Source organism: Primulina tabacum, chromosome 17 (genome assembly GCF_025594145.1).
Source record: "Primulina tabacum isolate GXHZ01 chromosome 17, ASM2559414v2, whole genome shotgun sequence".
In the NCBI taxonomy this organism is placed as follows: Eukaryota; Viridiplantae; Streptophyta; class Magnoliopsida; order Lamiales; family Gesneriaceae; genus Primulina; species Primulina tabacum.
Window position 1 is genome coordinate 30,361,800 of NC_134566.1, and position 22,047 is coordinate 30,383,846.

At 32.2% G+C, this 22,047-nt stretch overlaps 2 protein-coding genes across 2 annotated transcripts; both read left to right on the forward strand.

Annotated features, from left to right (window-relative positions):
- Positions 1 to 7,789: 7,789 nt before the first annotated feature.
- LOC142531597 (cholesterol 22-monohydroxylase CYP90B51) lies at positions 7,790 to 12,663 on the forward strand. Its single transcript, XM_075637792.1, has 8 exons — positions 7,790 to 8,123; positions 8,226 to 8,550; positions 8,626 to 8,778; positions 8,869 to 9,105; positions 9,640 to 9,723; positions 9,814 to 9,892; positions 10,051 to 10,157; positions 12,138 to 12,663. The coding sequence occupies exons 1-8, from the start codon at positions 7,930 to 7,932 to the stop codon at positions 12,408 to 12,410; spliced, it is 1,452 nt and encodes a 483-aa protein (XP_075493907.1). The 5' UTR covers positions 7,790 to 7,929; the 3' UTR covers positions 12,411 to 12,663.
- Positions 12,664 to 15,438: 2,775 nt separating this feature from the next.
- Positions 15,439 to 20,935, forward strand: LOC142531120 (succinate dehydrogenase [ubiquinone] flavoprotein subunit 1, mitochondrial). Its single transcript, XM_075637162.1, has 16 exons — positions 15,439 to 15,705; positions 16,101 to 16,268; positions 16,665 to 16,752; positions 17,164 to 17,310; positions 17,388 to 17,528; positions 17,807 to 17,892; positions 17,999 to 18,091; positions 18,209 to 18,272; positions 18,387 to 18,530; positions 19,063 to 19,250; positions 19,322 to 19,496; positions 19,582 to 19,752; positions 19,851 to 19,920; positions 20,017 to 20,137; positions 20,226 to 20,263; positions 20,581 to 20,935. Exons 1-16 carry the CDS (start codon positions 15,610 to 15,612, stop codon positions 20,681 to 20,683), a joined length of 1,893 nt encoding a protein of 630 aa, XP_075493277.1. The 5' UTR covers positions 15,439 to 15,609; the 3' UTR covers positions 20,684 to 20,935.
- Positions 20,936 to 22,047: the final 1,112 nt, after the last annotated feature.

Here is a 22,047-nt window from a genome sequence, read left to right on the forward strand (position 1 = left end):
GAAGAAGGGGTATGAGTGTTTTTCTCCGAACATCCATAAAATTCTCATGTCTTTACTTTTCACAAGTTTTTACATTTCAAACTATATCTTGTTGTCTAGATTGCCAACCGGTTGAAAATATTAGAAATATTGAATCGTTTTTTACACTTTTCACGTGGTTCATATTCTAACTGTTTGAGAAAATCTTTCAACCGCCTAAAAACGATTGAAGACAAATTTTAAAAGCAAATATTTTTAAAAGAGTTTATTCACCCCAACTAAATTCTTTTCTGATCCCAGTAATATACAATCACTAAACACATACAAATACATAATATATATATATATATATATATATATATATATATATTAATTTATCTATAATATATAATTCTAAAGCAAAAGGTAAAAAAATTCTGTATGAAGTTAAATAATATTTAAATTGAATATTATGGGTTATATTTTATTATCAATATTATTATTTCATTAGTTTTGATAATATTTTGATGAGTTAGTCACAAATATTTTAAATTGATAATTATTTGTCCTTAGTGTGCTTCACTTATATAAATTATTATATATGTATTTATAAAATCCATAATTTGATTGATTTTTAGGTTATTATAACTTATACGTGGTGCTTAGATATATATTTTTTCAAAATTTGTTTCAGTTAAATTCGTTCTATATATTATACTCATTATAATTTATTATATAACATAAAATCAATTGCTTGAATTTTAATTTGAGAAACAATTTTGAAAGTAAGGTATATACGTTCTTAATTAATTTATTCGTCTAATATGACAATAGACTAAACCAATATGTTAAGACTCATAAGAACATTCTCAGAAAATGGAGAGGTTTCATTGTTCGGTTTACCGCGATAAATGGGCTTCCAAAATTGTATCCAAAAGAAGAAAATGAACTATTTATACTAAACTAAAAATAAGAAAAATGTGTTTTACTAAAAACGTGTTTTGTGAATCTTATTCTACCAACACAATATAAATTTTAAAAAAATTATTCAAATTATTTTTAAAAAAATCAAATTTTAATTTTTATTAAATAATTAATATTCACGTGCATCGCACGTGCTTCTTGCTAGTATGTAAAAATGTGTTTAAAATATATATTTGAAAATTAATTATAAATATAATGATTGCGGGGACCCGGACGCTAATCAAGTTCATAATCGTCATTGGGACAATTTAATCAATTATAATAAACATGGTCTAAATTATAATGGAAATCATTCTAATATACATATCAGTATTCAAGCACAAGTTTGGTACTATATACAATCATTCAAAACTCAGGTTCAACAACTAGCTATCACGTGCCCAAACCCTATCTACAGCAACGTCAAAGTCCGTGGTCTCCACTCTATTCATGATCTCTCGTCATCTCCTCGACCCTGATCATGTCCCACCTGTTGTCATGCACACATACAAACACGACAACAGCCGGATAATTCCGGTGAGAATATAATCTCAGTATAAATCAACGAACATGCAATCATATGATAAACATAAAAGCATGGACAGATTATAGCAATATGTATCAAAATCTGAAACATAATCAATATAAAACTGTTGACAATGATCGTGACTCCACGACTCAGACTAGACTCAATCCTAGTCTAGGGATCCCGGTTTCCAGACGTTGGCATTCCTATATCGACCAACAGTAATAGAAGAACTCCGATTCTATCCACGTCGATATAACCAAACATACAGTGTCTTGACTTATCCGTCACAGACTGTGGCACAATCGCCAACACACTATCTTGTGACATCGTGCAATGTGCTCGTGGCGATTCCACCACTATCAGGCACTTCTGTCACAAGATCACTCGTCTAATACTCATCTATTACATGCTTCCTATAAATCAATAGAACAGCATATAATAATCAAATCAATGCATATAATAACAATAAGTATGTGATTTCGGGAAACCCAAGTATATCCTACTTGAGTCGATCTCCCAATGCCACATTGACTTATACCTTTCGTTCGTAATCTCGGTCTGAAGAAACGGAAGTTCTGAACTCAAGACTGTCTCTGTAAATCTGAAATGACATATCAAGAATAATAATATCAACCTTCCATTCTCAATTCAATACTGAATCTGATTAATCTGAATTTAATTCGAATCATCGGCATAACGGCGCAATCTCAATATCCCCGTAAATACCATATCAACAAATAGCAATTAAAAATCATAACCCATATCCGATACAATCTGTAATCAATCAATAATCTAAATCTTTCTGGTTTTCAGTCCATATAATCAGAAATTCATAACAATTCCATAATCAATCTGTTCTTCGATCTGACTTCGATTCTACGATGTTTAACATATCCAAAACACCATATATGAATCATATCAAATTCCTACAACATCATATTTTCAAATGATAGCAGAACTCAATAAAACTTACGTCCAGTTGTAGCTCGTAGCGAGAGGAGTACAGAACTGTGTCCGGATTCAAATTCTGATAACCGAATGTGGCAAAATCAATTTTCTAACGTGTAAGAAAACTTCAAGGATTTCCAGGAACAACTCTCGGTTTCTTGGCTGAAGAAATGAAGGAAATTGGACATTTATATATATCAAAGTGAATGGTGGTGACAAGTGTCCCACTCAATCCAATATTGCACTTTAGCCCCTGAATTCTTCACTATTTACAATTCAGCCCTCAATAATTACGAAATTGCCATCAAATTTAAATCAAGTATTTTTCCACTTATTACAAAATTGCCATCAATAATATTTTTTTTTTTCGGGGTATCATAAAATTGATAACATCTCGGGCCTTACAATGATTGTATTTTCGAAAACTAAAAATATTTATCGGGTTTGTTTTTTGTATTCTTGTTTAAAATTCTCCATATAGATATTCTAACTTGGCACCTTAATTGGACATTGATCTTTCATTGAGCTGTCGGCTAATGTGAACAAAAATTTGTACTAGTAATAACATGACTACTCGATCCATCACCAAATTGTAACATGAATACATGAATTAGAGCAGATGACTCATAATGATACATGAATTAGAGCAGATGACTCATAATGATCATAAGATTGTAAAATGTAATCCAATCATATCTAACTTGCTTTAAAAGATGATGAGTTTAGGATTAAAATAAGGTGTTGCTTTAGAATCTTGCTAAATTGTAAATACTCTCCAAGTATCTTAATTAATCATATGGTCAATAATAATGATGCCAAAATCCCATGTCATTTTCTTCTCAATCACAAACAAACAAAGAACTTGCATTGATTGGGGGAGTTTAGGTTCAAAGATTTTGTTCATGTACATTGAGTCTCCTAACTTAATTGTGCCATATATTAGTAGTATATATCCTCCATCTCAACAAGTCAAAGTAGAACTACTTTGTTTGGTTATGCATCCTCTTGTCTCTATTTGGATGTGACAAATGGTACAAAAAGATAAAGAATATATCATTTTGATCTTATTTTTAGGAGCCTTGTTTTGAATTTAACAATGGATATAAGATGAATGCATTTCTTTTGTCATTTGGTTTTGATAATTGAGAAATGTTTATTTTAACAAGTTTGTTGATGTGTCATGTTATTGCTTTAACAAATATAAGAAAATTTGATATGATTTTATTAAGTAAGTTAGCTGATTATTTGAAGTTCATCTGGTTTCAAATGTCCAATATATAGAACTAGAGAGAGAGAGAGAGATATATATATATATATAAGCTAGAAGTCGCAAAATTTAATTTCAGTTTATAAATGTTGCTATCCAAAATACTCACGAGATCAATTTTTATTTTATTTTTTAAATATCCATTTCATAAAATTTTCTTACAAAAACTCCATTTGGACCAAATATAGGTTGTTTTGCTAAAATTTCCTTGCGTACTATGCTATAAATGTGATGAATTTTTTTACTGATAATATGGAAAATTGATTAAACAAAAATGTAATTTAATTTTGTGAAAATACACTTTTGAAGCACTTGAATAATTGAAAAATTTATAAAAACGCATGATAAATTTTTTTTTACATAATTTTGTTCAAATTTAATATTCATCCCGGTTAATGATCAGTTGTTGGGAATGGACAAAAAAGTTATTTTGAAAGGGCTTTCAGCAGCTAGTAAGACTACATTAAATCAATTATTTGAAATAATTTTTAAAAAAAATTTGACGACTCAAATTCCCATCAATGAAAGAGTTTGCTATAGATATTTTATAGTTTCACATCAATCAAATTAATGAAGTGATCAAAATTGCATTAACATTTATAATGATTGCTTGTCTTTTTCATTAATTTTTTAATCAAGCTTCAAGTTACAAGTGTGGTTGAAGTCCTTCCATCCCAAAAAACAATTACTATTTTGCAATTTCTTGTGCTTTGTTTGGATGATAAGAAAACAAGACAAGACAAGACAAGACAATCAAATTAATCAAAATCCCAACAAAGCAAAAGAATGTTAGTTATCTCATATCGATAGGATAAAATCTCTGAGAGTTGTATATATAGACTTGACAATCCTATCTTCTTGAGCTAGTTTTTGGGATTGAGTTAAGTTCAAGTCTCAATCTTAACATGGTATTAGAACTCAATTTCTACTGTTATGTGTTGGATTGTCCATAGTTGGACTGCCTGTTATGTCCATAGTTGGGTTATTTGTAAACTTCACGCTCTAGATGTTCATTTCTGGGCGTACGAGTGTGTGTTAGTTGTTTCACATCGGTTGGATAAAATCACTGTGAATTGTATATATGGACTTGGATAATCTGGATTAGTTAGGTCTAAATATTGATCTTAACATGGTACCAGAACTCAATTTCTATCGTTATATGTTGAACTGTCCATAATTAGACCACCCGTTATGTCCATAGTTGAGGTCATTTGTAAACTTCACGCTCCAAATGTTCATTCTTGTGCGTGAGAGGTGTGCTAGTTGTCCCACGTCGATTACATAAAATTCACAGGAGTTGTACATATGGACTGTAGAATCTTCCCTATTTGAGCTGACTTTTATGGTTGAATTAGCTCAAAATCTCAATCTTAACAAAGAAATCCATCATTTCATTCAATAAATCTTCCCAATCGAAATTCAGAACTTTTGCACGAGATAAATATCATCCTGTCGTATACATTAAAAAAAAAAACCATTCATACAAACGCGCCTTTGAAAAATTCAACCAGAAATTAAATACGGAGATGTCCCTTCAAATATTGGTAGAGATGGGAAAGGAGGTATTTTTAATAGAGACCTTTGGGTCCATACAAAACGAAGAAATTGTATTAAAATTGGAAATAGTAGAATCAAGAATGTTTGTCCCATTGGGCTTTCATTATTTGTGATAGTCTTGTCTAATCAAAGGGTTTGGTAGTAATGGGCCTTTCAGTTATGGGCCTACATTAGTTGGTACCTCATTTATATCGACATGTGTAGAAGAATCGACGACTTGAAATGTTGATAATAAATATGGATTAAATAAATGTATGATTTTAATTTAATTAGGAAACATTTAAATTAAATAGTTGGGGCAATGATTGGGTAGGAAACGTATTCATCTTCAAGTGGGCCACCCACACGAGTGGTTACCTATATTTCTTGTCATTGGTTGGCAATTTGGGCCCAAATGCCAATGGATAATAAGCAATATATATATATATATATATATATATATATATATATATATATTTGATGGGTGAATGTCACTTCATATGTGCTCACGTAGGTATACATGGTGGATGTTTTGATATGTTGAACACATAAATTAGATTAGGTATCTTGTGAGACGGTCTCACGAATCTTTATATGTGAGACGGGTCAATCCTATCGATATTCACAATAAAAAATAATGTTCTTAGCATAAAAAATAATATTTTTTTATGGATGACCCAAATGATAGATCTGTCTCACAAAATACGACACGTGAGACCGTCTCACACAGGTTTTTGCCCATAAATAAATGTCTATAAAACTAAAAAAAAACATGCAGCAAAAAAAATCAAATAGAAATAAAATCCAATATTTTCCGTTGTAAATTGAAAATCTTGCATAAATATATATGTGACATTAAAAAAAATATATAAGATAAATTAAATATTGCCAAAAAATCATAAAAAGAAACCGACGACTTTGCCTCTGTAGGTTCTTGCACCATATAAACCTTGTGATTGATCAACACACATTCAATTTACAATTCAAACACCATACAATTAATCACACTATAAAATATATATATCAATCAAATTTTTTTATCATTTATATTACACAGTGTCATTTTTCGATAATCTCACGCTATTTTTATGGATGCACGGAAATAATTATTATATCTACTATTATAAATTCACGGGTTCGATTATGATAATATTGATAAATATTCGTCTTTGTTTTTAATAATATGTATCCTTTGGATGATTCCTCTTAGTAATGATGAATTTTTTGTGTGTATATATATATGGTCATTAGCATATGTGGTCTATATATATATATATATATATATATATATATATATATATTACATTCATCATTTTACATTTTATTTAAGTTGACAGTCGATGGGAAATACTTCTTACATATTCTTAATTATTTAGTGAGTTCAACTTGTTTTTTTCTTTAATTAATTAACTAAAAATCTAAAAAAAATTAATTATAATAATAGAATGGACAAAATGACGATGTCTTAAAGACCGCACGAACGTAAAGCAAAAAGGTGTTTTTTTTAAAAAAAAATCACTGATAATAAAATAAATATTTATTAGTAGTTTTTCAGTGAAACGATCTCATGAACCTATATATGTTAGACATGTACGTCGATCGAATCATAGCTACAATGAGAAGTAAAAATTTTTACATACAAAATAATATTTTTCATACGTCGGGTTTAATAAGACATTCGTCTAACAAAATCGACTTGTGAAATCGTCTCATATGAATTTTTGTTATTGGTTCAGAAGATAAATATTTCATTATAATAAATGCAACTCAAGCATTTTAATTTACTTCCCTACATTAATTCACCTTTCTTAGTCTTGGATTTAGAATGTATATTTTCTCGGGATTTAAAATAACATTAATTACATAAAAAATAACATTAAATGATTCTTGTACTTGATTATATATTTATTGTACAAAAAATTATTTCATTAAAAATCTCATATTCATTCCTTTTGCACTATATTTTTACATAGAGTAAGTTTTTTGAGAGACGGTCTCACGAATTTTTATCTGTGAGACGGGTCAACCCTACCGATATTCACAATAAAAAGTAATACTCTTAGCATAAAAAGTAATATTTTTCATTCATAACTCAAATAAGAGATCCGTCTCACAAAATATGACTCATGAGACCGTGTACACAAGTTTTTACCATTTACACAAGGTCATCTGATCGAATCTTATGAATGAATAAATCGAACTTAAATTGTCGGTAAACAAAAAATGGGAAGAAAAAATCAATAATCACTTTATTTTTGAAGCCTTAAACATTCCATAAACTTTAAATTAGAATAAGCAAGCAAATAGAGTTTGATATTGTGGATTATATTATAATTAATATAATTTATATTTATTAAAAAAACATTTAAAAAATTTAGTTTTAATTATTTGACATGTTACGCTCCTTTGGATGTAAGCGGCAAGCACAGACAAGAGATCAAATCTTACTGCATTGATTGATATATAATAATAATAATAAAATTTCGAAATTATTTATAATAACAATTATTATTATTATTATTATTATTATTATATTATTGAATAAGGGTTGAATACTAATGCCTATAAATGGCAGCTTATTGGGTTAAAAGCTACTCAAATACTTTCGTCTTCCTCTCCAATCCGCCTGCTTGATGTAGCAAAACTATTGGAGAAAGCAGGAGATCCCTTTTCAAAGCTTCAAAAGCAATATATTTTCATCGGGGAAAAAAAAATTTGACAAGAAACCATGTTTGGTTTGGAATTCGTTTTGTTTCTTGTAAGCATCGGTTTGGTTATCTTCAATTTCCGTAGAAGACGACGAAAACCTTTCAATCTTCCACCAGGTAGCATGGGTTGGCCTTTTCTTGGTGAAACAATCGCCTATTTGGAGCCGTATTCGGCCACCACAGTTGGGAAATTCATGGAGGAACATATTTCAAGGTTATTCTTGGTTAAATTTTCTGTCAATAGACGAAACCCACAAGTTAAACAGCCAAAAAGGTTTGATTTTTCGGGTTTGATGATGATTCCTGTTTCATGCAGATACGGGAAAATCTACAAATCCCATCTATTTGGCGAGCCTACAATTGTGTCAGCCGATGCTGGACTGAACAGATTCATTCTGCAGAACGAAGGTAAACTGTTTGAATGTAGTTACCCGAGAAGTATCGGCGGGATTCTCGGGAAATGGTCGATGTTGGTTTTGGTGGGAGAAATGCATAGGGATATGAGGATCATCTCTCTGAATTTCTTGAGCAATGCGAGGCTGAAAACCCATCTCTTTCGCGAAGTCGAAAAGCACACCCTGTTGGTTCTCGATTCTTGGACGGACGACTCTGTAATCTGCGCCCAAGATCAAGCCAAGAAGGTAGAATAAATCGAATATCAAGAATTTAATCGCTCGCGAATCTTGCTTTAAAGATCGATGCTTTTGTTTTCGCAGTTCACATTCAATCTAATGGCAGAGCATATAATGAGCTTACAGCCCGGAAAAACAGAGACCGAACAGCTCAAGAAAGAGTACATCACATTCATGAAAGGTGTAGTTTCTGCTCCTCTCAATTTCCCCGGGACTGCTTACAGACAAGCATTACAGGTACCAAAAAATATACATATTCAAAACAATCACGAAACCATATAACTCCGGCTTTGCTTAAAGTTCATGTCTTTCCTGATACATACACAGTCTCGATCGACGATTCTTAAGTTCATCGAAGAGAAAATGGAGGAGAGGATGGAGAAAAATATCGAGGAAGAGAATGATTTGCTCGGGTGGGTGCTGAGGAATTCAAATCTTTCGAAAGAACAGATTCTTGATCTTGTGTTGAGCTTGCTGTTTGCAGGACACGAGACTTCGTCGGTTGCGATAGCTTTGGCAATCTACTTCCTGCAGAGTTGTCCCACTGCAGTTCAACGATTAAGAGTAAAGCATCATCGTCGTTAGTTTATTTTTCTCTTTAATTATGAACATGGTTTTCTGATATATTCTTGGTCAGCAGTCTTCTTTCCAATTAAAATTTAAAATTTATTTATTTTTTCTCCATAATTTTTGGCCCTTTTAATTACCCTACAAAATATAAGATATTAAGTGCAAGACATCTCACGAATTTATATCTGGAAACATTAATTCCAGAAAGGTTAAATAGATAAATTTTCTGGGCAAACATTTTTTGGAACTTATTTTAAAAAATATCATCTATATTATAATTTTTTTATTTCGGAAGATGCATAATTTTTATCATAGTTACCATATTACGGATTAACATACAATATGATAAGATATTTTTATATCGAATTTTAAAAAATTTCTTGATATATAAAATGTTATGGAAAATGAATTCAAAACATAGCCATTACACTTACCTCCCTCGCCTCGATACAAAATTAATTAAATATATATTTTATCATAAAAACTACACAATTCGATGATTTTTCAAGTATTTCATATTTTCATCAGGAAGAACACTTGGAAATTGCTGGAGAAAAAATGGAGACTCAACTTACTTGGGACGATTACAAGAAAATGACATTCACGCAATGCGTAAGTTTACTTAGATTACTTTTATTCATCGACAGAATTATATGCTTACGTTCAAACGAAAGAGATACGATGTGTGCTTAAATATTTCAGGTTATAAGTGAAACATTAAGGCTTGGAAATGTTGTAAGATTCTTGCATCGAAAAGCCCTGAAAGACGTTTGCTACGAAGGTGATAGTATTATTTCTCGTTGATTATAAATTTTTTTTTAAAAAAAACACATTTTATTTTTTAAAAACAGAAAATTATTGTCTTTGACTTTTTATATTTAATAAATAAAATTATATACTTTTTTTTTAACAAAACAAAAATTGGTGATATTTGAAAAGGTTATGACATTCCATGTGGGTGGAAGGTATTGCCTGTGATTGCTGCTGTGCATTTAGATCCCTCACTTTTTGACCAACCCTCGGACTTCAATCCATGGAGATGGCAGGTTTGTTATTCAAAAAAAAAAAATCTATATTTTATGCTATATATATATATATGTATGTATGTTTGATAATATAGATTTTAATTTAAATAATTAGAAACTACATAATAAATTAATTTTGTGAAAATATATCACCATGATTGAAACATGAGTAGGTCTCTTGTGAGACGGTCTCACGAATCTTTATATATGAGACGGGTCAATCATATCGATATTCACACTAAAAAGTAATAGTCTTAGCATAAAAAATAATATTTTTTTCATGGATGACCCAAATAAGAGATATGTTTTACAAAATATGACTCTTTAGATCGTCTCACACAAGTTTTTGTCTTGAAACATATGAGATATGGGAGAGCTCAAAAATAGCATGCGAATTCTATTCTTGGACTATATCTATTCATGATATACATGTGCATTGTCATGTAGAAAATATATTACATATGCAAATAATTTTGTGTAATATAAAATAATATTATAATTTTTTTTTTGTCGTGGTATAATTTATAAAATAAATGAAATTTATTAGCTAGTCGTTTTTAGATTTGTACTTAAATATTATAGACAAATATGGGAAATAAGATACAACGTTGAATTTGGAATAAAAGTATGTGGTGCCAATGAAAATAATTGAGATTGAGTTATTGACCAACACTATGTGAATGGTTAATATCTTTTTCTTCTTTCTTTTTTCCCCCCTTGTTTTATTTTTGTGGATAAATAAATGGATAAGAGATTCACCAAAGCCCTTGGTTTGAGATTGCTTCTCCTAAGGGGGTGTGTATATACACATACACTCACTGTGTTACGCGAATATCGATGAGATGATACTTATCTATTAGATGTAATAAAACATATCAAAATTGTACATCTAATAAATGATTGTCCCCCCTTCGAAGCTCATATATATGTGCACGATATATATGTAACACATCAAAATTATCCATCTCCTTATATATATTTTTGCTATTGCAAATATAAATTATAAAAAAAATTAACTATCTATAATACTCGGAATGCAATTGTTATTGAGTATGTCTCTTGTGAGACGGTCTCACGAATCTTTATCTGTAAGACGGGTCAATCCTATCGATATTCAAAATAAAAAGTAATACTCTTAGCATAAAAAGTAATATTTTTTCATGAATAAACAAAATAAGATATCTGTCTCACAAAATACGATCCGTGAGATCGTCTCACACACATTTTTATCATTGTTATTTTAATACTTAAGTAGAGTTTTGAACTCGATATCTATTTATTTAACAAATAATAATAATAATAATAATAATAATAGTAGTATCCAAATAGAATACCTTGAAGATTAGGGTTCCCACATAATGAACAGTCATGATCAATATGGATGTTGCAAAAACGCGTACGGAGCCAGAGGCCCACCGTAAAACAGTGGGTGCGAACATAGACAATCATTGCCTTCCACACGTGCGTGTGGGGCGGGGGGAGTGGAAGACCGATAATTAAAGTCCCCATGTGGATTGTGGGGTTGCACGTGCGCTTGCACGATTGCTTTTCTCTGTTGAGTGAGCCCTCTTCTCCCTGGTCCAACAACTCTAACCCATTTTTTTTTCTATTTTTTTTTTTTTTAAAAAAACATTTTCTAATATATCACTCCTATTTGATAAAATTACCAAATAAGTTCATCATTTATCACTCACTTGGTTATTATTTATCGATACATGTCTTAGTTTCAAATTTTACTGGTTACTTCGATTCTATCTTTAATACGTGTAACTCTTTTACAACCATTAGATGAACCGAGTCCCGACTGTTTTACCGATTCCACAAAAAATCACAAGGCTCCACTTTTTCCTCGAATGAATGCGAAAGTCGCCATCTTCATTTAATTACACAGATCTATTGGTGTCTCGGTTGTCTTAAACCACCAAGACAATATAACTATCGACATAATATAGCCGAACAGAAACCGCATAATATTCTTATTTATTTAATTTTGTGTCACAGAGTAACACTACCAAGGGAGGATCATCGAATTCAAGCACCACAAACAATCTCTCATTCATGCCATTTGGTGGAGGACCACGCCTGTGTGCGGGCTCCGAACTGGCCAAGCTACAAATGGCCTTATTCATTCACCATTTAGTCCTCAGATTTCGGTGGATCTTAGCCGAGCCGGATCACGCCGTCGCTTTCCCATTCGTCGATTTCCCCGGAGGCCTGCACATAAGGGTCCGACACCTCGCTTTCGCCGCGGAAAGGGAAAGATCGAGGGAATAATAGAATGAATGCATTGTGTGGGGGGTGGATGGATGTTGCGGGAGGGAATAAAATGAGGATTCTGTATGCCGAAAGTGAGGTTTCTATTGGATTATCAAACGGTTCTTTTGGCTTCACTTTTTAGGTTCACATGAGGGATTGATTATGGAAGGAAACATGTAAAGATCCATTGATGTGTGTATATTAATATTAGGACCACATATGTATGTGCCAACCATCATCAAATTTTTAATTAGCCATCTTTATTTTTATTATTTTTTTTCTCCTTTGTACATTGCATTAATTAGTTTTATGAATGGAGTTTGTATTTTTAAAAATTAGTGAGTGGAGTTGTACATGTTAAGTAATCATTATTAGTACACCATGTATCCTAATGTTGAATATATATATATAGGCACACACACATATAGCCATTGATTGATACACGTCGTCCTCCTGTAAGTGATCATACGATTATATATCTGTTGGGTGAGAAAGATGAGATATTAGTGGATTATATACATTTGTTTCGTCAAACGATTGACTCAGGTTCTATAAAATGATTAGAGTCATCATACATATTTCATTAACTCGTCCTACCAGCTAAACCAAAAAGACCTATCAATTTCCAAGTCTTGAAGCCACAAACTTATTAGTTGTAGTGAAGAAAAAATTTATGAAATCTCTTGGTGTAGTAGAATGGCAACAATTCATTTCTTATCTCCTATAGTTAATTTTTAGGCCCACCCAAACAATTCCTCTCGTCCACTAAGGCAATAGCAATAATGTCAATTCTAATATGTGGTATTGGGTTGTGCTATTAATTATTGGATTTGTGTCACTTTTAACCCCCTCGAGTAATTATTGCGCATAATAATTATTCTTCCACATAATTTGTGTGTTGTCTTTTAATTTCTCATATTTTTTTTATTATATAACAGCTAATAATGTACAAGTGATGCATATATAAAATAACGGATGTTACGTATATCAATCATGATTATGATTATTTTAATAGATTGAATTGTTTCGTAAAATTTTGTTATAGTTTTAAATTATTATCTGGATAAAGATACTGCAGTTATATTAAATATGTGATTTGTAGATATAATATGTGAATTTTTGAATTTGTAAAGTGGTTAGATATCTAAATGAATATCTAATTGATATTATAAAGAAAAACTAATAAGAGTCGCAACTTTTATATATAATAAATATAGATATGATGCCACAAAGGTTTTTTCAACTTTATATATTATTATTATTATTTGTGAATCACAAAAAAATAAATAAAGTATAAATCATATTAATTATATGAAAACAACTATTGTGTCATACACTATTAAAAATTAGGCAAAAACTTATGTGAGACGATCTCACGGATCGTATTTTGTGAGACAGATATCTTATTTAGGTCATCCATAAAAAGTATTACTTTTATGCTACTTTTTATTGTGAATATCGGTATGGTTGACCCGTCTCACAGATAAAGATTCGTGAAATCGTCTCACAAAAGACTTACTCTAAAAATTAAACTGAAATGTCGCGTCCGCAAGAATTTTAGATAATTTGATAAAGGATATTGATCAGATATTTACTATGCGAATTGTGACATGTTTTTGGTCAAGTTTAAGCGATTTTTGTGGAAAAATGTTAGAGATTGTATTGCAATTTAAGAGTTTTGAAAATTATTTATTTACGGATTTTTTGATAATTAACTAAAATAATTGTTTAAGCAGGACAATTTTTTTGTCTATTTTTAATTTTTAATTATTAAATTGAAGATGTCTTTGCTCACGATTGTAGATCTTACTCCACGTCATACATATAAATTAAATGTTAATTTTTCATTAAATATCTTTTATTTTTTTAAGATACAAATATAATTTCTTTCTAAAAAAAAATACAAATATAATTGGCTTGTAATTTATGAATATGTATATGTCTTCGAATTTTTATTTGTGAGACAGTCGACCATGTCCATTATTTACAAAAAAAAAATATATTTTTTGGTATAAAAAATAATATTTTTTCACGAATGACTCACATAAAATAATCGTCTCACAAAATTAACTAATAACTACGTCTCACAAAATGTTTTTGTGATAATTTATATCATACATTATTCAAATAATTAGACTCTTTTACCCCTAATTTTGAATCTAACTGGGCATGGCGACTGAGCCCATTCTAACAGCGGCCACTACTTGGCCACATGAATAGCCCAACACGTGTCAGGCTTAATAAAAAAGTTGTGGGCTGAAAGGGGTTAAAAACAGTGATATCGAGTGGGAAAATTAGAAAACAAATTTCGACTATAAAATCAATTAAAATTAATCATATATTAAAAAATTATGTAACCATTAAAATTTTATTATTTTCTCATAATTCTAACCCGAAAATCCAATTTATCGAATTAGAAATATTTTTCTTAAATGTATTTAATTTATTTTAATGAATAAATTATTAATTACATTCCAGTTTTTAAAAGGTAAATCTAATTATTTGATGGAAGTTCTCCCCTTATCCATATCAGATATAATAGATTGAATTTGTTAACACTTACAAATTGATTTAATCTAGGTTCAATGTCCACATAATGTCTTTCTCGGGAGCTAGAAAAAATGCATCTCGAACAATTTCAACGAAATCTTTCCATTTCTTATTTTTAATAAAACTGGATTAAGTAATTACCGTATTTTTATAAAACCCCTATTTTCTAACAAATCAAATTAGTAAAATTTGACAAATTGTATTTTTTAATGATAAAACTTTATTTTCATTTATAATACACTTTTTTAAAAATAATTAAGAAAATGGCATTTCGGTAATATAATGCACCTTTTTTCCCGTTCCTTAGTTAATATCCGGAAAAAATTTAATTTTAATCTTGTAAGTTAGTCTGTTTTTGGTTTTAGTCAGAAAAATTGTGAATGTGTGATTTTTATTTTTGTGTATAATATGAATTTATTTTTGTTACATAATTATTTTTTAAAAAGTCAGCGGGGAAAAAAAAACTAAATAATATTCCAAGTAAACATGCAGCTCAAACTACTAATCGAACATTTCCCTTTGATTTTTTGTTCGTTCTCTTCTCTTTTAGTGACAGTCCAAACAGACGATAAATCTCGATTACGAATTTTGTTGGAACACTCAAACCTATTAATCTCACTGATTGATAAAGTATATAGATTCATTCAGCTACCGGAATTGAACGGCGATGTGGCGGTGCGTGTCGCGTGGCCTCCGCATTCACTCTCAGGGATCCACCTCTGCCTCCGCGGCTTCAATCCGCCGTCTCTTTTCCACGCAGCCGGCACGTTTTCTTATCGCCTTTCTCGAATTTGATTGCTTGTTCTATCCATTTTGGCTTGATGTCCTCACTTTGGATTGGTGGTAGAATAAGCTTTGAGAAAGGATAGCGCGAATCGATGAGTGGGGGTATAATTGCGATAGTTATTGATTGTTCAGCTCGAATCCGATTGATTTTTGTGAGGTATTCAATTGGTGCCTGGTTGTTTTAGAATATTGATGCTTATTTGTCGTGAAAAAAGTTGATTTTTGCAATTTGTGAGTTCGAGATGGAGCTTAATCTTTTATTTTAGGTGAATTTGAGATTCAGTTCATCGGGTTGGTTGGATTGGTGTTATAGATCTTATTTTTGTCGTGCTATTTTGATTGAGTTCTTAGGTTAGGTTATTTCTTGAACAGAATAATGGACGGCCATCCTATACAGTGGTGGATCACACCTATGATGCGGTGGTGGTGGGTGCAGGAGGTGCGGGGCTGAGGGCAGCAATAGGGTTGTCTGAGCATGGATTCAATACAGCTTGCATTACCAAGCTTTTCCCTACTCGTTCCCACACAGTTGCAGCTCAGGTACTATATTTTGGCTCGATTTAATATTCAGCTAATTGCATGTACATTGAAGCCAATCTTACTTTCCCAGCCTAACAGTATGTTCTTTCCAATCTTTCTCTTAGTTTTTGACGATGTCTTTTATTTCTGTTTGTTATAGAGTGATTGGAATGAGAAGTTGACTGTTTAATGTCGTTAGTTCGAGATCTAGGGATGTTATTGTTTTATTTTTTTGTTCTGACCTGCATGTTGGTTTGTAAATTATTAAATTAGAAGCGTTCTCATTCACAATATAGATTTCTTTGACAGTGTTGTGCTACCGTGCAGACAAAATTTCTGCTGCTCCTGTCAATGATGAACCTTTATGCTCTTTCATCTTCTGTGATTCTAGTATACGTCTCCTTGTATTTTGTGTAGGGCGGTATAAACGCTGCTCTGGGAAATATGACTGAGGATGATTGGAGGTGGCACATGTATGATACAGTAAAGGGAAGCGATTGGCTGGGTACAGTTTCTTCACGTCACATTACTTATTCTTCCTCTCGCTGTCCTCTAGAACAAAGTTTGATTTCTGTGTCATTGTTTATGAGAAGAGTGTAGAACCAATTTTTTTGTCTTTCCACAGTGATATATAACCATACTTGAAACCATTCTAGAGTGGATTAAGTTCAAAGTCAAAGGAAAAGGAAAAGGAAACGCAGGGGTCTTGTGAGGAAGAAAGTCTGATAGATGATAATAATCTCGTCCTGCATTAAATGTTTAATTTTTGTTTGAACGGAACCGAAATTTCAAGAGGTGCAAGATGAAAAATAATAATTTCGATGTCTTTTTAATATGCATGGACATTTGGTTTGACATGAACCCAGGACCCATGGCGGTATTTATCTTTACACAAATTTCTATTATGTTTCTCTAGGCGATCAGGATGCTATTCAGTACATGTGTAGGGAAGCACCAAAAGCAGTTATAGAACTTGAGAACTATGGCTTACCTTTCTCCCGGACCGAGGATGGTAAAATTTATCAGCGGGCATTTGGTGGTCAAAGCTTGGATTTTGGGAAAGGTATGATTGAAAACTACAGCTGAAACAAAGTATAGGATTTTATTTTCTTCCAGTAACGGAATCTCTATTTTATTTAGGTGGACAAGCATATCGTTGTGCATGTGCTGCTGATCGAACCGGTCATGCTTTGCTGCATACACTATATGGCCAGGCTATGAAGCATAATACCCAATTTTTTGTGGAGTATTTTGCCCTTGATTTACTCATGAGGAAAGATGGTAGGTTTCCCAGTTTTCCTTCTACATATTTCTCTAGACCATTAATTTTATTATGTGCATCTCCTTCTTTCATACCTATCCTCATGCCACTTCTAAGGTTATTCTGTGTCTTTTATATTTTCTATGCATTCAATTCTTCCAAGTTTCTTTTTACTTAATTTAATACAAAAAACATGATCTTGTTCCCTCTAAATTTCTTCTAATCCTATTTGAACAAATCAACATGAACACACTCACTTCTTTATTTATCAATGTGTTCGAAACTTTATGTCTATCAGGTAGCTGTCATGGTGTTATTGCCTTAAATATGGAGGATGGGACCTTACACCGGTTCCGTGCTGCCTCCACAATCCTTGCTACTGGGGTACTTCTTTCTGGAAGCATAATTGAAATAATTGTGATACATGATAAATTCTTTTTATAATATTTATTACAGCACCCGAGAAATATTTTTGTTGTATTCCTTTCAGGGTTATGGCAGAGCATACTTCTCAGCAACTTCTGCTCACACTTGCACTGGAGATGGCAATGCTATGGTTTCACGTGCGGGATTGCCTCTTGAGGTCTGTATAAATGTTTGTTATGGATGCCATCTTGGTGTGAAGGATAATGAAATGGAGCTTCATTTGAAAAAAATAATCTTTTCTCTAACTACTGTTGTTTTGGCTTTTCGCTTGCAGGATCTTGAATTTGTTCAGTTTCACCCTACTGGTATATATGGTGCTGGGTGCCTGATCACCGAAGGTTCATATGTTGTTACTTTTATATGACATATAATCCTTCCATTGCGTCAAGCACCGATTATTTCTATCCTCACATTTCAAATCTGTTCATGTACCTTGTCCATTCGATGGTCAGGGTCCCGAGGTGAAGGTGGTATACTTAGGAATAGTGAAGGTGAGAGATTCATGGAACGTTATGCCCCAACAGCTAAGGATCTTGCATCTAGAGATGTTGTATCAAGATCTATGACTATGGAGATCAGAGAAGGGCGTGGTGTTGGTACGTTATTGTTACTGTGCAGAAAATCTGGTTAAATTCTTTTAAAATACACCAGGATAACTTCATTTCTGCATAAGACTACATGATCAAATGGTTTGCTTCAAGTCTTTTAATGATAGCTAGAAGTAAATTTTTTTATGTTTAACCTAGAGGAAGCAATTTCCATTATTCTGAAATTATGTGATGAATGTTGTATGCTAGACAAGCAAGAAAAGTTGATCTTGTGCTTTTTATCAATTGAAAGCCCTAGGTTTAATTCCCTGTTGAAGTCTATCAACCTTACTAGTGTATGTGATTCCATGTCATATAACAATTTATAGATCCTTTTCTGGTTTGAGTGCTGTTGCTGCCTACCTCTGATCCCATGGTTGCTGATTAAACAAAATTGTTTCAGTTTAAATTGCCATTATGTGGGTAGGTGGAACAGCAGCAGAAGAAAAGGAAAATTTGGCCGAGGAAAATGATTTGATACTCCTTGAATTCCATGTACCTCCATTATATGTCTGATACATTATACCTTGCATCTAAACAGGACCCTTGAAAGATCACATCTACCTTCACTTGAACCACTTGCCCCCTGAGGTCCTCAAGGAGAGACTTCCGGGTATTTCCGAAACTGCTGCTATATTTGCTGGCGTTGACGTTACGAAGGAGCCAATTCCTGTTTTACCCACTGTCCACTATAATATGGGGGGAATCCCAACGAATCACCATGGAGAGGTACAATTGAAGCACATTGAATAACTCATCAACAATATGGAAATTTTTCTACATTTTGTGGTGTTGTATAGGTTGTTACCATCAAAGGTGATGATCCCGATGCCGTGGTTCCTGGACTGTTTGCTGCTGGGGAAGCTGCCTGTGCATCAGTGCATGGGGCCAATCGACTTGGAGCAAATTCACTCCTGGATATTGTGGTCTTTGGACGGGCGTGTGCAAACAGGGTTGCAGAAATCCACAGGCCAGGTGCCCAGACTTTCATTGCTCTATTGGTCGATAAGTTGTGCTCCATGACTATGTTATTGAGATACATTTACTTGCGATGTTGTAGGAGAGAAACAAAACCCTCTAGAAAACGATGCAGGACAGAAGACAATTGCATGGCTAGACAAGCTTAGAAATTCAAATGGCTCCATCCCTACCTCAAAAATCCGGCTGAACATGCAGCGGATAATGCAAAACAATGCTGCTGTGTTTCGGACTCAGGAAACACTGGAGGAAGGTATGCAAGATCTCCAACAGTTCCACTCGCATGCAAGTCCAAGTGGCAAAGAACATTGAACTCCTCATTCTCGTTGCTTAAATTTTTGCCTGTTCCAGGTTGTCAGTTGATCGATAAGGCATGGGAGAGTTTTGATGATGTGAAATTGAAGGACAGAAGCTTGATTTGGTACATTAATTTTTGGGAATATGCCTATATTGAATGTTTTAACTGAATACTGGTGTGTTCATGTTTTACATTTCTTGTTTGGTTAAACCTTTGTAGGAACTCGGACTTAGTAGAGACAATTGAGTTGGAAAACCTTTTAATCAATGCATGCATCACCATGCACTCTGCTGAAGCCAGGAAAGAAAGTAGAGGAGCTCATGCACGTGAGGATTTTACGGTTAGTTCTAATCTAAACCTTTTGCTGCATGTATCTTTCCCTTTTCTTCATCATTTTAGAATACCGAATCTTGTATGCCAATTTGCAGAAAAGAGATGATGAGAACTGGATGAAACATACAGTAGGGTGAGGTTTTTTTTTTCTCTTAACCTCGCTTGCTTCTGCACTTCTTTTTAGGTTATCTGACTGCAGAGTCCACATTTTTCGTTGTTTCTTGATGAACTATATAAGCCGTGATCGTGACACGAAAAAAATTCTGGGGGAGGGGCAGAAACTTATGTCATTTGAAAATCATAGTAATAAAATTCGAAGAATTTCATTTTAGAAGGATTCTCCTCTTCCACCCCTGACCCCTCATCTCCAGATGCTTTATGATATGCTATATAGCCTACAAGTTGATTTGTTTCCATTCTCGTTAACAAAGCTTGTTCTCTGGTTTGCAGATACTGGGAAAATGAGAAAGTTCGACTGGACTACAGGCCAGTTCACATGAACACACTGGACGACGAAATCGAAACATTCCCACCAAAAGCTCGAGTGTACTGATAATCCATTTGCCATCGAGCACAGCGGAGATTTTGTTACTGATGACAGAGTTTGCGCAATAATGTAATTTAATAAATTAATAAAGGACGAATCATGGTATTTGTTTTCACTCGTGCTGATCAGCTGCAGCATGAAGTGAGCCTCAATCTCGAAGCTAAGTGTGGTTTCGTGTGTCTTCTATTTTTGTCCCTTTTAACTTGACATGCAGACGAATAATGGGCTTATTCTCGCGCAAAAAGGTGTTTTTCCTTATTCTTCATAGAAAGGTCACTTTACATGGTTTTATTTATGTAGAAATCTAGGAGATTGACCTGTATCTATATATATACCTCTGACACATGCAATTTCAAATAATTTACGAATCGATAAATGTTAATAAATGATTAAATAAATCGAGGCTGAGAGTAAAGGGTCTTTTTCATAATTATTTGAATGATGTTTTACAAAATAATAATAAAACAGTGCATGTAATTTTTGTTTTTTTAAACATTGCTGTTATAAAAATAAGTAAAGTGATCATACATTTCATTTTAGTTTTGTTCACATGAAATTATTCATTTCTTTGCCAGAAGAGTAAAGTGCCATTGACCAAGCGTCTGTACCCTAAAATGTGATATCTTTGGGGAGCATTTTTGTAAGAATAGTAGTCTTTTTCCTATATTTCAATACACGGGTTATTTCTCAAAAAACAAAAAAAACATACATTTGATCAAAATATTCTGCATCCTTGGGAATAAAATAACTTTTCCATCGGATAATCTTAAAAAAAAAAATTATTTAATTCTAAAAGTTTTTTATTTTTATTTTTTTGGTATTGATTTTCTCAAGTGCTTTTCAAATTATCACATAATGATTTTGAATGATATATATATATTTTAAAAATAATTAGATAATAGGAACATTTTCTCAATAAATCATAATTCGAATATGCTATTCAAGTATATATGTTTTAGAGTCAAAATTAATTTAATACACTGTAAATAGAAAAATATAAAACATCAAATAGTTCCAAGAATGTGAAATTCTGATTATATTCCTGTAACTATGTAACTATGAGTCAATGGTTAGTCTTAGTGCTTTTGTCTAAGTCATATAATAAAATGACTAATATTATTATATTAAATTTTATAACCATGTGTTTAAAACAAAAATTCTCTGATGACATGCATGTGTGTCTATTAATGATAAGACAAAAATTTGTGTGAGCCGGTCTCACGGATCATATTTTGTGAGACATATATTTTATTTGGGTCATTCATGAAAAAATATTATTTTTTATGCTAAGAGTATTACTTTTTATTGTGAATATCTGTATGATTTACCCGTCTCACACCGTCTCACAAGAGACATACTCTTAATATAAT